This window comes from Plectropomus leopardus, chromosome 10, assembly GCF_008729295.1.
Source record: "Plectropomus leopardus isolate mb chromosome 10, YSFRI_Pleo_2.0, whole genome shotgun sequence".
Classification (NCBI taxonomy): domain Eukaryota; kingdom Metazoa; phylum Chordata; class Actinopteri; order Perciformes; family Serranidae; genus Plectropomus; species Plectropomus leopardus.
Window position 1 is genome coordinate 26887580 of NC_056472.1, and position 17751 is coordinate 26905330.

General features: G+C 39.4%; 1 protein-coding gene across 1 annotated transcript in view; it reads left to right on the top strand.

Moving 5' to 3' along the window:
* znf385b (zinc finger protein 385B) overlaps window positions 1-15370 on the top strand; it is a 34934-nt gene extending 19564 nt beyond the window's left edge. Inside the window, 9 exon segments of the mRNA XM_042495106.1 lie at window positions 7846-7982; window positions 8205-8315; window positions 11431-11602; window positions 12027-12064; window positions 12066-12432; window positions 13985-14169; window positions 14403-14498; window positions 14988-15128; window positions 15130-15370. Coding sequence (XP_042351040.1) covers window positions 7846-7982; window positions 8205-8315; window positions 11431-11602; window positions 12027-12064; window positions 12066-12432; window positions 13985-14169; window positions 14403-14498; window positions 14988-15128; window positions 15130-15261 — 1379 coding nt within the window. The 3' untranslated portion in view covers window positions 15262-15370.
* The last annotated feature ends 2381 nt before the right edge of the window (window positions 15371-17751 follow it).

Genomic DNA, 17751 nt, shown 5'->3' on the forward strand with positions numbered 1-17751 from the left:
TTCTGTCCACACTCCCCATTGCTGCATATACTTTTTCAACCTGCTGGAAACACCGGAGGTGTTCTGTGTGCCATTAACTGAAACGTTTGTCCCATTTGGACTTATAAATGAGGGACAGCGGGGTGCGAGTGATTAAATATCAGCCGCACTTCTTGGTACCCGCAGCCATTGGCTAAATGAAAGGGGTGGTTGGTAACAGATGACACAGAGCTCTGCAGGTCGGATCACTTACAAAAGCTTCAGTGTGCAGCCGGCGGTTCAGCAGAGAGCACTGTGGGAGATTTTCCTTCCCTACGTCTTCATCGTATGAGAAAGTGTGTGTGTGTAAATGTGAGTCTGTATGAGGTGTAAATGCCAGAGATAACCCTGACCACAGCCACAATCGTAAATCCTGCGGCAGCAGCTCAAAGTGGACTGACCGCAGGAAACTGGACACTACGAATCAGAAAGGATTTACAATCAATTTATAGACTGTAAATCTCAGCAGCTGCCGATGTCAGCTGACACTGCACCAGGAAATAAACTCCGAACTTGTAGAGTTTTACTTTAAAATGATGGAACGCTGCAGCAAAAATGATGAACGTCAATGGAACAGTTATAACTAGTGGATAGTTTTTGCCCATCTTTAGCTTGAGCAGAGGTCTTTAGCAGCCAGGAAACGTACGTGTTTGCAGAGCTGTTAACCTTCTCAGTTCACCCACCCGTTCTCATTTCAAGGTCATCAAATATGAAGGCTTTATCACGCCCCTCAATGTCTGATGTAGTTTAGCCAACTCTTTTTTTTTAATGGAAGTAGCTAATTTAAAGCTAAGACACGAATTTCATTAAATACTGTTTTTGACACAGAGCCAGAAGAGAGCAATGGATTCATCCAGGAAGCTTTTAGGAACTAAACTTTTAGCTCAGACGGTGTCTGAAATGAGTAGTTATAACAACTGTTTGAGGTCATTTAAGGGTTAAACTGTGTGATTACATTATGTTAAACTAGATTAAAGACAGAGATGTGACAGTGTTCAGACGACAGAGTGATGACGGCTGAGTTTTGCCGACAGCTCAGTCGGGTCAGATGACACATATAAACAAAACGCTTTGTCGACCACAGCTGACACCAACAACAGGACAATTTACAGCTTCTAAAGACGATTGTTTCCTCATTAAAGTAAAATTTAAAAGCAGCAGGGATCTCTTTCAGTCTCTTAAAGCTGAAACTGATTACTTAAACAGTTTAAGTAATCCATGAGCAGATTAAAGCAGTTCTTCAGTAAGTTCTAATGGTGTTTGAGGCCCAGTATTCATGTATACAGCTATTGTTAAAAACTGATATTTACCCCTCCAATTAAAAAAAAAATAAAGTCCACATGGACTTTGTTTTACAAAACGTCTCCGTCCGAACTAATGAAAAATGACTCCAAACTCTGGTGGCGTTAGTTGTCTTCTAAAATCTTGTTGCAAAGTTTCTTTAGTGTAGTCATTATAGACTGCTGCATCTTTTGATTTGAGTTTTTATGAGTGTAGTTAGTTGAAAAGCGTGGTGCGTCTCATAAAAGCGCTAAACTGTGCCATTGACGTGGATTTCACTCACAGAGGAGTTGGACAAAGTGTCGGTATTGGACAACCTGGAGTTGAGAATGGGCTGCGGCGGGCATATTAACACTGCTCCACAAAAGAGGATTAGTTTGTGAATAGGTGGAGACTTAAATTGAGTAATAAACTGAGAATTTATTGCCTTGCTTGCAGCCAAGCTGCTGATCTCTTCAGCTCTGAGAGCTTGTTCCTCCCTTTAGTTACTCTTTATTGAATGGAATAATGTGTATGCCTGGGTGTAATATGTTCATAGAGACTTTACATCATAATACAGAGAAAATGTAAAGACGGACTTTTGCAGGACTTGTTTTTTTCTTTTCTCCTACTTGAGTTCCTTGTGATCGTTTTGCACCAAAATGCCAACACAAATACCTTGTTTATTAGCTAGAACTGGATCAAGTTCAAGTTCAAATTCATTAATTGTCATTCCATCCATATCTGTGAGAAAGCATACAGTGGAGAGAAATAGCATTTTTGTTCCGGACCAGTGTGCAAAATGAATAGAATAAATAAAAACAGAGACAGTTAAAAAACACGGAGCAGCAGTTAAAGAGACAAGTGCAATATATCATAAATTACATAAATTTAAAGGGCAGTCAAGTGCCTGATTTAAAAAGTTAAAAAATGCTAATAAACACTACTAAAAAGGGTAAATTATTAGCCAGTTCCAGTCTCAGTTTTACCATACAAGTATAAACTTGTCAGTTCCAGACCCAATATATGCTCCAGTTTAAAATCCATCAGCACTTTTGTTACTTTCTTACTCATTCTTCAGATTTGCAGGCTGCAGATAAAAAAGAAACGTGTAAAGAAACTTGTGAAGAAGCTCCAAACCAAGAGTGCTGGTTTGTTTACATGTGGTGCCACGTTTCACAGATCTTCTGACCAATCACCAGCTGCCTGAAATAAAACTGTCTGGCTCGTTACTTAGTCGTTGGCCAATTTTCAATGCTGGTTTACAGATCGTCTCCATGCGAATGCAGCAGCAGATGTGCAGCAGTATTTATAGTAGCTTCTTAAATCAGCAACTTACTGTAAGACAGAAGGGTGACTGCGTGTTTATGGGCGTGTGTGTGTGTGTGTGTGTGTGTGTGTGTGTGTGTGTGTGTGCGTGCACGCGCACGCGTGTGCGCGCGTGTGTGTGGTAACCAGATCTCAGAGGACAGAATTAAGACGACCCTGTCACCACACCATTTATCACACCCGCACATACCGAAACATATCTTCCATTGATACTGATCATACAGGAAATCATGTACGACTACACACTTAATATGACTCCGTTTCTAATATGTCGTACGTCCACATTGTAAAAATGACAGAATTAAGTGCAGTAAAAATACAAGCATGCAGACTAAAAGTCACTGGATATATGAGTGTGGTGTTGATGGACACTGTAACACTGACACTGGAAAATAAAGGTCACATAGTTGCAAGACAGGATTTGTAAAGGCTAAAAGAGTCCTGGAAAAGGGTCAAAGAGTCCTTCAGAATGTTCTGGTGGTCCTCGAGGTGTTTTAAGTTGTTCTTAAGCAGATTTTAGGGGTCCATAACGGAAATGTCATGGTGTTTGAGGAAGTTAAAATCATCCTTGAGCAGATTCAAGGGCCCCTTAGAGAAGTATTTTACTGCTGGAAGTACAGCAAGGTTATATATGCAGTAGAAAAAAGAGCATTTGCTTTTGCTCAAGAGGTAGAGAACCTACAACTACCAGAATGCACTGTGCCGCACCGGACCAATAAATGCTCCCGCTGGTGGGTGACGTTATGCAAGCTTGGCCGTAGTGTTTCTCCTGGATGTTTTAGGCGTTCTTGCAATGGGGTCAGTAATCTTTGAGGTTTAGTCTGATCTCATTTTGTATGAGTGTTTTTGGGAGATTGTGTTGCTTTTTTTAAGGTGAAATGGTTCTTGAGGTAGTTTCAATAGTCTTTCAGGAGGACACAGGAGTTTCTTTGTTTCCTTGCATTAAACGCTCAACATGGAGGACATATGCAAAAGTTCCTAAGAGTAAAGAAATGTTATGTCAGGTTATGTTCAGTACTGTTTTGTACCAACATACAAACCAGATCAAACTTACTTTGGAAACAAATACTAAATACTGCTAATAAAAACTGGCACAGAGAAGGTGGTTGAATCCTTTTTGCTTTGCAGTGGTCGCAAATACCTTCTTTTAGCAGTGAAAATCTGCAGGAGTTCAAATTTAGTTTAGTAGCATTACATCTTCATTATGACCGTATTACTGAAGGTGAAGCTTTTGTTTTGGCAGGACCACCAAGCTGACACATTAAACCGTCTTTAAATAGACACTAATCTGTATTTACAATCATGAATAATCTCCCAGCTCATAACAGCTGATCCAGACAGTGATCTGAGCTGTTGTGTGCCTGGCTACATGTGTTTGATTACAGCACTGTGTTGTGTCATGCTGTCCTGAACTCAATAGTGAGCTGCAGTGATAAATACACACAGTGACTCACGGCTCTGCTATCTGTGGATAAAGTCGGGCAGCAGTAGCATGGTGCAATGCAAATCCACAGCTATCTTAATGTCAGTTGGAAATAACACAAACAGATGACCTGGCCTGGCCTCATTTAAACTCTAAAACGAAAACCTGTCAATCCACTTTATTCAGATCAACATTTTAAACTGTCAGTCCTCATCTGCAAGGGTTAGGACTGGATTTAACACGTTATAATGGATTACAGTGCATTCGGAGTGGGTTAGAATTTGTTATAAGGCATTTAGAGTGGGTTAGGATGGGTTATGAACAAAGACTGTATAAATTAATGAATGCAGCTACCATGACGTCACCCACTGGCTTGTGAACTCCCGTTCTGAAGTCTTGAGTTTAGCATTTTGGCCATCACCATCTTGGTTTTTGGAGCCAGAGCTGACCATATTTGGACAGGAGGGTGGAGCTGTGCATGAGCGAGGAGTGGATCTGTCTCATAGACTGGAGCGATGCCTTGCAAAGAGCCTGTCGCTCAAGCGCCCTTAAACATGTGTAACTTTGGGCTTTAATGAAATGTGAACAGGTGAGTTATATAAAAATTTACCACCTGAACAGTTGCCATGAATGGGGAAATTAGCTACAGAGCCCAAAGCCATTTTTTGTACCAGGCTGTAAACAGTTATTTCTGTTGTACATTGGGAATTTGAACATGGTCTAAGGAACTTGACTTGCTTTCTGAGCCAGCCTCAAGTGGCCATTTGCAGGGCTGCACTTTCTGGCACTTTTCAGGCTTCCTTTTTCAGCCCCAGAGGTTGCCACTTGGTTACATTAAGAGTGGGTTATGCAGCACTTGACATGGGTTAGGATGGGTTATTAGGCATTTATATTGGGTTAGGCAATAAGGAATTCACAGTTGGTTGGAGTGGATTTTAAGGCAGTCAGAGTTGTGTTAGGTTGGGTTTTAGGTTGTTTTTTTTAACTCATTAATTAGGTTAGGATGGACTTTAAGTCATTTATTGGGCAAGGATGGGTTATAATGCATTTATATTGGGTTAACATGGGTTGTCATGCATTTATATTGGGTTAAGATGGGTTATAATGCATTTATATTGGGTTAACATGGGTTGTCATGTATTTATATTGGGTTAACCTAGGTTAAATGCCATATAACCCATCTTAACCCAATATAATGCATTTATATTGGGTTAATGTGGGTTATAAGGCATTCAGAGTTGTGTTAGGTTGGGTTTTAAGTCATTTTTATATTATATATTTTTTTTAGATTAGAATGGAATATAAATCATTTATTGGGCTAGGATGGGTTACAAGGCATCTACATTGGGTTAAGATGGGTTATAAGGCATTCAGAGGGGTTAGGATGGATTTTAAGATATTAAGAATGTGTAAGGATGGGCTAGATGGTATTGTAACAGGGTTAGAACAGATCCTAAGTTTAATTTACATTGGATCAAGATGGTTAAGGTATTAAGATTGGGTTAATATAGGTTTTAAGTCAATTGCATTGGCTAAAGTTGCATTATAAGGTATTTGTCTTGGGTTAAGATGGCCTGTTAGGATGAATAAAAGGCATTTAAAATGGGTGACATTGGGTTATAGAGCATTTAGAGTGAGTCAGGATGGGTTATAAGTCATTTACATTGGATAAAGATGCTTTATAAGGCATTTAGAGTGGGTGAGAGTGGACTACAAGGTATTGGGAGTGGGTTAAGGGGGCATTTTATGCTATTTTGAATGGGTTATGTTGGGTCATTCAAAGTGGAATAAAATGGGTTATAAGTGACTTACTGGGTTAGGATGGGTAATAAGTTATAATGACATAATGCATTTATATTTGGTCAAGATGGGGTATAAGGCATTCAGAGTGGGTTAGGATTAAATTTAAGGCATTTAGACTGAGTTTAAGATGGGTTATAAGTCATTTAGAGTTCACAGTTAAATTGGGCTTGAATGAGTTATAGTGCAATGGGCTGGAATAAATAATAATGCGTTAGTGCATTGAGAATGGGTTAAAGGACTTTATGGGTTGAAAAAAAAAAGCAATTCATTTAGTTTGACAGGTTTGTCGAGTGTTTAAAGTGAAGTTGAACAGATGGATAAAATCAATAAGACCAAAACTTCTCCTCCTCCTCTCCTCCTCCTCCTCCTCTGTCAGAGCTGATTCAGTTGCTCTCAGTGTTTCCGCCCACACTGTCGTTATGAAAGGATTCACTGCAGGGCCTCTACAAGCTGTGACTGTTAACGTACACAGAAGAAATACACTTACGCCTCATCACATCTACTCTTTGTATTTGTGTTTACAGTGTACAGTATATCTAACACCTCCTCGCATTCAATTTGGATTCAGACTTTTTTCCCTTCTCAGCTGTTTAGTTTTGTAATAGTCGTGTATGTGTTATGTGTATGACCCTACTCTCTGTCACTTGGGAGTAAATGTACTTTTTTGCTCATTGCTGCTTTAAATGGATATGAAGGAGAGTTGAGATGCAAAGAGCTCTTACTGGCCCTGTGGCAACAGGGCACATGGACTCATTATGTGAGCCACTCGTTCGGTTTCTCTCTGTCTTTATCTTTATATTATTACCCTCTCTGCCTTAAGCTACTGTAGCTCCATATGTTCGTCACATATTAACTGTTAAGCAAGTCAGCTGCTCCAGGTTGACTGGACATAAATATCAGAGTGCGATGGATTTCCCTCGTTAGCTCTTTTGACATTTAGCCAAGACGTGTCAGTATCACTCCGCTAACAGAGCAGCTCAAGATACATTTACTGACCTGCTTACATTAACACCAAAGGTTACCGGTTGATCTGAAAACGTATTAACTTACAGATTTTTTACCATCAAAACCTCAGTGTTTGTCGTCCTGTCTGTGAGGAATAGTCAAAACAGTATTTTTACGTGTTATCCAGTTTGTGTCCTCAGAGGTAATTTCAGAATTGAACAGATGTCTAGATTTTTCTGAGATGATCAAATGTTTTACTGCGTGAAACCAACTTTTAAATGCAATTTCCACAGAGCGATCTGACAAAACATATGTTCCATCAAAGAAGAGGATGAGAACAGGGTTTTGCAGTCAGAAGAAATGTTTATTCAAATACTGGTTTCGCCCTGAGCAAAATCTTATCAATTCGGCCATAAAGTAAACATCTGTGAGACCTCAAAATACGATTTTAGTATTCACAGAAAGCTCTCTCTCTTTCTGCAAGAACACCTAAAGAAATAAACACGTCTTTTCCAGGTGTGTCATTAACAGAGGTGGAGGAAGCACTGAAATCCTTTACTGAAGCAAAAGTACTAATACCACACTGTAAAAATACTGTTACAAGTAAAAGTCCTGCATTCAAAGCAAAGCAGCAAAGCAGACTCAGGTATTCTACATGAGACAACAACGTATAACAGCTGCAATTCTATCAACAAAACGGGTATTTTTAACAAGATGTCGGGACACTTAGCAACGTTTTTCTGGTGACAAAACCAGGTATTTTCAACAAGACGTTGGGTCATTTAGCAGATGTTTTTTCGGTGCAAAAAAAGGTATTTTTTAATGAGACGTCACACATTCAGTAGATGTTTTTTTCTGTGAACAAACCAGGTATTTTTAACAAAATGTCAGGTAATTTATCAGACGTTTTTTAGTTCTTTTGATGTGACTTAACCTTCTTTTGTTTGATATTTAAAGAGCGCAGTCACCTCCCTCGGTGCCGCAGGAACTAAAGAGCACTCAAATCAATAATGGTGTCATCAGCTGATTGGAAATCAATTATTCAAACTCTTTGTCTCTGTTTGCAGGAAGTGGGTGTGGTGCAGTGGGCGGGGCGTTGCCGGGACTGATAGGTGCCACTGGTCCCTCGGTGATGATGAAACCATTCCTGTCGTTTCCTGTCGAGACGACATCGCCAGTCGGACTTTTCCCAAACTTCAACACGGTATGTGTGTGTGTGTGTGTGTGTGTGTGTGTGTGTGTGTGTGTGTGTGTGTGTGTGTGTGTGTGTGAGGAACAGTAACACTGACAGGGTGTCATAGCTGCAGGCAGTACAGACTGACTGCGATTAAGAGACCTGTCACTCTGTCAGCATCACCCTGTCATCACTGTTCAGCCAATCCCGAGCCGGCTGGTGACCTCTGACCTCTGTGTGTGACTCCTGCAGATGGACCCGGTGCAGAAGGCCGTCATTAACCACACGTTTGGCGTTACTTTAGTGCCCAAGAAGAAACAAGTCATCTCATGTAACGTCTGCCAGCTGAGATTCAACTCTGATGTAAGTGTTTGTGATTCTATGAGTGTTTAACCCTTTGAAACCCGGTGGACATCAGGATTTGTCTTGTGCAGCACTCAGACGCCTTTCACAAGTATTTAAACCTTTGAGACCCGAGTAAAACATTTAATTCTCTTCAAAAACATTGAAGAAAGTAATCAGAAAACTGCAAGAAATTGGTAAAAGTTGACAAGAAAACAACCTGAAAATAAATGTAAAAAAAGGAGAGAAGAATATTACAAAAAAAAATTTTTAAAAAAAGGTAAAAATTTCCAGAAACTTTATTATTTATTATTATTAGAATTATATATTCAAAATGTTACAAAATATGTAATATTTTTTAATTTTTAGCATCTTTTTCAGGTCATTTACTTATTGATTTTTTTTGTTGTTTTTTTTAACTAACTTTCTTTGCTAATTTTCAGGTATTTTTTGTAACTTTTTACTAATTTCTAGCTTATTTATGGGTAATTTCTTGTCAAATTGCTCATTTCGTGCCTCCGATGTTTTTGAAAGATATCCAGTTGATTTTCTCACATTTCAAAAAGTTAACTTTATCTAACTAGATCTGATCCTTCACACTCCTCCAGTCAGTTTGAAAATGCTTGTATGATCAACTTCCTGTCATGTGATCCATCTGCACTCTGGTCCTGCTGGGATCAAAATGTCTGAAGCACATCTGAAGGAATAGTGAGACATTTCTTAGATTCCTTGTTTTCACCAGAGGCAGATGAGACGATGATATCGGTTTCATATCTGTGTGTCCAGACATAGAGTAGATTCAGGATGCATTTAATTAGTTTAGCACAAAGACTGGAAGTAGAGAAGTAGAAGGGAAACTGCCAGCCTAGCCCTATAAAACTAAAAAACTAAAAAAAAACTTACAATGACTCCAAAGTTATTGATTTTTGTGAAACAAAAATGTGCTTTTCATGTTTTCACTTTGTTTTTGCAGATTTACAGTTTTAAAAAAGATTTTTCAAATTGTAACCATGTAACCATGTTTAAAATGTGAAAGACCCCTCGCATGACGACATTTAATGATAAATTTAACAGTTCTGTTAGGGTGAGGAGACCAACAATTTTCCCCTAACAGCACATCACAAACTATCTGATTTCACTTACAAACAACCAGAGTCCCAACTTTAAAAACTGAAATCTCATGCAATTCAACATGACTTTAGAGCAAATAAACATGGCGGATGATGGGCAAGAAAATTAAAAATAATATGGATGGGCTCAAGGAAACAATGTGAATATGGATAATACATTTTAATGTGTCCGGGGCCAGGCTGTAGGGAGGGGCAGCAGGGGGCATATATATATATATATATATATATATATATTTATATATATATATATATATATATATAATTATTTACAGCTATACAGCGAAAAAAATTCTGACTAGCTGACAGTTGTTACCAGATTGGCCTGATTCTTGTGTAGCGTGTGCCTGTCTTAAGCTAAGCTTAGATGCACAGAGATAAAACTGATGAAGGATGATGTTGGAATATACGTACCTTTAAGGAGATTTCCTGAGTACGTGACTAAGGAAAATATTCTCCTGTGACGTTTTATGCAGCTCAGGTTGATTCTTGTGAGGCGTCTTTGTTTTTCCGTCAGGCGCTCCTCCTCAGAACAGCAGGTGTATATTCAGGTGTAACCCCGACCTCTTTATATTATACTGCGTAAGTCACGTTCAGCTCATTCACATAATGAGCGCTGAGAGGTAACGAGCTGCATCGTTAGTGACATGCCAGTCAAACATGACTAATTTATGAGCTGTTAAAATTATTCATGAGTGAACATGAAAAACAGGAATCACTGTTGAGGAGAGGAGATGAGACAAGGAGAGGAGCAAAAGGGCGGCATTAAATCAGTCTAATAAACTGAATAAAAGCTGAGTCATGGAGCGCGCAGACAGTCACATGAGGACACTGTTAACCTGGAGGTTTGTTTTACTGTCACTCATCGCTCGGCTCACTCCGTGGTGACACCTACGTTTGTTTGTTTTTTACAGTGTAGAGATGATCTGTTCACGTCAACGGTTTATACACAATTCAGAGTCTATATACAGTAAATCCCAACTATGGATGTCTTTAATTTTACTTTCAACAGCCTGATGCACATTTACAGCTCACTAACTGGTTAATTTTTTAGGGGAAAAAAGAAAATCTGTGAAAAATAAGCAGCGACAGGGCTTGAAATCAGCTTTGCCCGGAGACATTTAACTCTTTGTTCAGGGAAGTGGAATCCCTCATGCTGTTGTCCAATCAGGCAAGTGAAAAATAAATTTGATGATCGCTAATGTAACGGAAAATAAATTGTGTATTGTATTGCCGAAGTGAAAAGCTTTTCCAGCCGAGCTGCATGCGCGAGTCCAGCACCACTAAGTGTTAAACAGGACTGATGAGAAATATCTGACAATATGTACACTATAGAAGTAACTGATGCTACTAATGTTAAATATCTCTGTGTGGCCAGTTTGGCCTGAGACACCGTCTCACTATAACCTCTGCTTTTGTGTGTTCATGAATAATGAAGAAGGAGATGAAGACCTCTGTTGTAAAACTCAATAATATCAGTACAGCAACCTCACAAGCTCTGGTTTCTAACACGCAAACTCTCCTCAGGAAGACCTCAAGCCGACTGCATGTATAAAATGTTTCCCATTATTACCTTTTCACATATAATTTTTCAATAAATCAATAAAGCAAAATACATTTCATCCTGATCATATAGTTACAGTTACAATGTCACTTTGAAAAGTTATTTTTGCAACCACCAGCAGCACTTTTGTGTATAAAGGGGCTTGCCTTTCCATGATCGCTCGCATAACACGCCTACGCATTCGATGGAAATAATGACGGCTAGTGCGGTGGCTGCAATAAAACTAAAACTGTTAATGTTTTGAACACTAAGTCATCTCACAATTGTGTTTTTCTCAACATTTCGAACATATTGCTTAAGTTTTGCGCAGCTCTGTAATTGAAACCCACCTAATGAAAGATATTGACTCTCAAAAAGCTCTCAAAAGCTAGCGTAAGAGTGGCTAGACAGGAAGTGACATCAGAAGTTCAGTTAATGACATAAACAAAAACATCTGTTGCTTCAGTCTCAGGCAGAAGCTCACTACAGAGGCAGTCGTCACGCCAAGAAGCTCAAGTCTCAGGAGAACAAGACCAAGGCCAAGCTGTCAATCACTGGAGAGACCAATGGGAGCAGCCCGAGTCCTGTTTGCCCCGCCCCTCCTCTCTCAGCTAACAGCAGCACCAATCAGCACACAGGTGGATTTTATCTACTAACAACACTGATATGATAATGTGTAATTACTATTACATGAATTTTAATGTTGAGTGCATTTTATTGTGTATTTTAGTGTATTCTGTTTTATGATTTTTTTTAACTTTTGGAAAGTGTGCTTGAGTTCCTTGAAAAGCACTCTATAGATATTTATTATTATTATTATATTATTATTATTATTATGACATGTAAATGTAATACCCGCATACATACCATATCTGTAAAAATGATCATTATCATCATCATCATGATAATTAACAGAGTTATTTCTGGTATTATTATTATATATATATATATAATTTAGTTATTATTTTTTAATTATTATTATCATTGGTGGTGGTTTAATTTTTATATCACAGGCTGTTTTTCTGTTTTTTCTCTCCTTCCTCTTCTTTGTCCTCCCTTCAGATCTCTTAGCTAGCATCACCGACTCCTCCTTTCCTCTCAAAACCTTTCCTCCTCCCCTCCTCCTCCTCCCCTCGCTCCTCCGCCTCCCCCTCCTCCAGCAGACCAGGCAGCGAGCCTCCTCCCTCCAGTCCTCCCTCCGCCCTCCCTGCCCCGGGCCTCTTCTCCTCTTCTTCCTCTTCTTCCTCCTCTCCCCCTTCATCCAAAGCCTCCCCGCCTCCCCCTCCTCCAGCTCCTGTCACCTCCTCTTCGCCCCCTGCTCCTCCTCCTCCTCCCCCTTCCCAGGCCTCCTCCCAGGATGCTCATCTCTCAGCGGAGTCGGAGGAGGAGAAGGCGAAGAAGCTGCTGTACTGCTCTCTGTGTAAAGTCGCCGTCAACTCTCTGTCTCAGCTGGAGGCTCATAACGCAGGTGAGGAAGAGCGAGGTGATGGATGAAGAGATGGTTTTTTTCATGTGTCGCCATTTATCATCTCTTCAATGGAAGCTTGACTGATGTTTCAGTCACATGCTGCACATTATGATTATTCACCAAGCCTCTTTTCATTTTATGGAGACACCAACTTTCCATCTTAGCCAAATGCTCAAACTGCTCTTGAATTTACAGCAATAAAAACTCAATCTAGCCTATCTGCTCCGCACCAAACCAGCTGGTGAACATTGTCAAGCATTAAGCAACTAAAGAGTCAGATATTTCCTGTAGAAGTTGGTGGAGGCCAAAAACAGAGCAAAAAGGAAAGAGAGAAAAATCGACTTAAATTGACCAGTTGAACAGAGCAGGACCCCAAATGGATGATAATGTTTCTTTATAACTCCTGGATGTTTAAAGAGGCAACTGTTTGCTATTAAGGTCGTCATATCAACTTAAAAGGATGATCTGTCGCGAGGCCAAAATAAATAGTTTTTGCGGGATTAAAAAGTTCTCTTAGAAACCAGCAGTAATCTCAAAGTACGACATACAAAATATTTGTATATTTTTATATATTTTTATAATTGATATGGGAAATATTAAGAATTTTAGTTTCTTGTTTATAAGCCCTATAACTAAAAATCTTGCTTTTTGCAAGCATCAAATTCAGAATGAGTGTATATTTACAAAAATACACATAAAGTTTATCAGTTTAAAGATTAAAATATGTTGTCTTGTATTCAATAAAAAAACAGTAAAAAATCATTTGCAAATCATTGCATTGTGTTATTTACGTTTTACACAGCATCCCAACTTTTCTGGGATCAAGGTTGTATTTGGTCAAAAGTATGTGGACAGCCCTCCCTCAGTTTTTTTCACTTGTGTTACCACAAACTGATGATTTACCACACATCATCCTTAAAGGAATACTTCACTTTTAGAATAACCATCTCTATATCATAACAAAAAAAGTGTTTTTCTTACATGCATCCACAGTGAATGAAGAATCCAAAAATGTTTTTTCATTAAATCAATGCGGACTATGTTTAACAACAACAAAGCTAGGTCCAATCATCTGTTAACAAAGTGTCACATAACTCGTGCAGAATAATCCAAGTCTCCTTTATCCAGTTGTACGCTTACTACTTACACAACAAATTTCGCTAAAACATTATGATTTAAAACGCGTTGATGAAAACAGTCTCATGCACGTTCTCGTTGGCAGAGGTGCAAATGTGTGTTTGGGAATAATTGAGGATACGACTGGATAAATGAGACTTGGATTATTCTGCACAAGTTGTGTGAGAGTTTGTGAAAGGATGCTCTGCTGTTAAAAGCAATCCCATTTTACTTCAATTCATGAAGAATGTTTTTAAAATTTCTTTTCCTCACAAATTCAAGGTAAAACATGGCGAGTAATTAATACACAAATCTTCATTTTGTGTGTTTTCTTTTTTAAAACTGACAAATGATTTGGAAAATGAGCAGCAGTAATTGAAAGCATACAGGATTTTTAATGCTTCTTGTTTACCAAAAGTTATTTTTCTGTGTGCAGGTTCAAAGCACAAGACGATGCTGGAGGCGCGGAGCGGCGCCGGGCCGATCAAGGCCTACCCTCGAGCCGGAGCCAAGCTGAAGAACGGCAGCAGCTCGGCACTGAAGGGCTCCGGCCTGCAGAACAAAACCTTCCACTGCCAGATCTGCGACGTCCACGTCAACTCTGAGATCCAGCTCAAACAGGTACGAACACAGCATGGGTATGAAAAATATACCAACATTATTCTAACATAACTTTTAACCGACTCAGCTGAGAGGGAGATGAATGCTTTGTCAGACATTTTCAGTCTTGACAGGAAGTGTTGCCTTGTCTCTTCTGCCCTTTGGTGAATTTCCAAAAAAAACAGTCGGACATGTCACAGGCCTCTCTGTCCTCTCGGCTCTGTTGTCAGTGTTTGTTGTTGTTTTTGTTGCAGCACATCTCCAGCAGGAGGCACAAGGACAGAGTGGCAGGAAAACCCAGCAAACCCAAATACAGCCCGTATAACAAACAGCAGCGCAGCTCGCTCTCTGTAAGTCCCACTCTCTGTTTCTCTCTCGCTCTTCAAATTAAATGAAGATTTTATTTTGTTTTTTGTGTATAAAAGATTATTACAAACCAATGATAGGGATCTCTAAAAACAATTTCAGACTAAATTATGATTTGGTTCTGCTTTCATATTAAGACATTTATTTGCTTTTTGTATTTATTCTGGCCTCTCTTATTTATCTGTCCCTTCCTTGCTTCCTCTCCTCTCCTGTTTTTTTCCTTTCCTCATTTCATTTCCTTTTTTCCTCTCCTTGTCTCCTCACCTCTCATTGTGTCCTGTCACTGTTTCTTCTCCTTTGTTTTCATTTCTCTCCACTTTTCCTCCTCTCCTCCCGTTGTGTTTCATCTCCTTTTGTTTCTTTCCAACCCCATAATCTCCTCTTCTCTTCATGTTTCCTTTTTATCTCCTCTCTCCCTTCTTTACCTCCTGTTTTATCACCTCCTTATCTCCTCTCCTCTCCTCTCTCCTCAGAAGGAGTTAGTGAAGCCCTCCCTCTCTCCCTCCTTTCTCTCCACTCCTTTTGCACCTCCGCCCTCCTCCCTCACCTCCACAATCTCGCTCCCTCCTGCCTCTCTCTCCTCCTCTCCTCTCCTCCTCACTCCCACCTCCTCACCCCCTCACCCCTGCCATCTCTCTTCACCCTCGCCCTCCCACTTCCACGTCCCTCTTCACCGCCTCCTTCCTGCGTCCGGCTCCTGGACCAATCAGAGCGAGCCAAGGATCAATTCTCTTCGCACCGTACTGATGATGACGTCAGCGGTGGGGGAGTCCAACCGGTGACCTTTGACCTTCAGTTTGTTGACCTGACAGAAGAGTCAGAGACTTGAGAGGACAGAAGCTCCTCGTTGCTTTAAATGAACCACAGACTTGAAGATGAAGAACAGATGCTGAAAGTTCCCACATATCCTGGAAAACCTGGATTTTTTTGTGAAACAGTCATGCAAAAATCCTGGGGAAAAAAATGACAAAACTGTCCTGAGATTTTTAGAAAGCAATAAGCGGTCCTGGAGAAAAAAAATCAGTGTGCAGCTTTTTTTGTCATCCTCATTTGTTATTTTGATGCTCCAGATTCAAAACATCCAACTCAAAGAAGAAAAAAACATTCAACTTGTGCATGAAAATAGAGAATATTTATATTTTTCTTTCTTTGACCTTTTTACCAAAACAAGAACCCCAAAGTACCTCGTCGGTTATGAAAAATGACTCTTTGTGACAGTCTGAATCTACCGCAAAATTAAAAGCTGGAGGTTGTTGAAAAAAGATCAGAATCAGGATTCAAGAGAAACCGGAAAAGACGAGCAGAATCTAAAAAAATCTCACTCAGAGATGGAGAGACAAAGATGGATAAGACAGTCTGGATTTGTTTGAGGTCTTATGGGTCGGATCCACAGAGTTTGGACAGGGTTGTTTCTGAATGAAAAAATCTCCTCTGAACACAGACGCTCTTCTTTCTCCTGCTGGAGGAGCAAACCAGCACAAACCTGATGTCAGACGTCCTCCATCACAAACAAATACGACTGCAGATGTCTTCATGTCGTGTCAACTCTGGACCGTGATGCTACAGATGTCCCCGTCAGACGTTCCTGAGTTCATGAGTCGCTCTGAACATACAGCATCTCGAGCAAACAAACTGCAAAGTGGAGAAAGAGTAAAAAATAGATTGTTCTAGATTTTTCCAACTGTCGACAAAACCATGAAAAGACCAAAACCATCGTCAAAAATAACTGAGCAGTAAGGCCAAAAATCTAAATAATAATAATAATAATAATAATAAATTAATAAATGATGTCGTCTGTTAGTATCAGTGAGAAGCCGAGCTGCTGCCTTCTTAACTAAACTGTAAAAATTACTATTTGTTTTAACTAAAAGAAAAAAAGTTAATGTTGGGTCTGCCTTAAATTTTAAGTTGACTGAATTTGAAAAGACAAGATGAATCATTTCAAAATTACCCCAACTTGTATTTTCTAATTCAGTCAACTCAAAATTTAAGGTTTATTTTTACAGCATAGTTGCAGGCAATATTTTTGGTCAAACCTCTTACAGATTTCCTTTTTAAGATTCAGGCAATTTTGTTATATATCTTCAATATCTTCCAATAGGCTTTAAATATTTATTATAATTTGTTTCACGAGTTAATTGAACAAACCACTAAACACAAAAACAACACTCACTTTCACTATCGTAGCCTGCATACTGTAGTGCTTCTGTTAAGATTGTTTTTTGTTTATATACACCACAGGAGAGACAACGTGTCTCTTGTGACTTTCCCGGTAGCAGGAGGATTTTCTAGTTCTGTTGCTTCTCGGTCGTCTCCGACTCCAGCAGTAACCTCGGTGTCTGGAAAACTGTAGCTGCAGGCTGACATTACCGGCAAGCTCCACTGTGTCATTTTTTTTTTAATCAAAAACGTTTTTAAATGTACACAGCTCCTCTTTTGGGCAAATATTCTTCAAAAAGTTTTTTTTGGAAAATACAATGTCACGATCATCCCGGCCAAAATAATCGCAATATATTATCCTGATAATGATAAATATATGCTTAAAAGTCTTGATTTTATTGCATCACAGATGAGATACATGCCTTTTTTTAGTGAATGTCTTTTTTTTAAAAAAAGTGAAAAAATATGCCAATGCTTGATGAAGATCTTTTGCAGTTTTTGAGACTGGTGCATACTATGTTAGTAGCTCTTATTTTTAAATATTGCCGTGGGTGGGTTTACGTTGGAATTAGTTGAAAGTACGGGGTGTCTCATAGAGATGCCAAAGGGTCATGTCAAGTCAATTTTATTCATAACACCCATCATCACAAAACACAGTTTGCCTCAGAGGGTTTTACAGCATATGATATCCCTCTGCTCTTAGACCCTCACATCATCGTCTAAGGGAAAACTCCCCCAAAAAAACCTGTAACGGGAAAAAATGGTAGAAACCTCAGGAAGAGCGACTGAGGAGGGGTCCCTCTTTCAGGACGGACAGACAAAGCGTGACAAAGCGTTGGTATATAACTACCTGGGATTGAAACAGACCAAAAAATAACTAAATCTGCTTTAAATAACTAAAATAGACAAATTATCCTTTCATGGAAAACTGACGCCTAAACCCAAACCTTCTCTTTCAAATGTAGTTTCAGGAGGTTTGTTCTGTTTATCACCCCTCAGAAACCCCAGACAATAAGCCTTAGCAGAAAGTCATGGTTGAATCGTTGATTCAGGACAGTTTGTTGCTCGTTCTCGCCT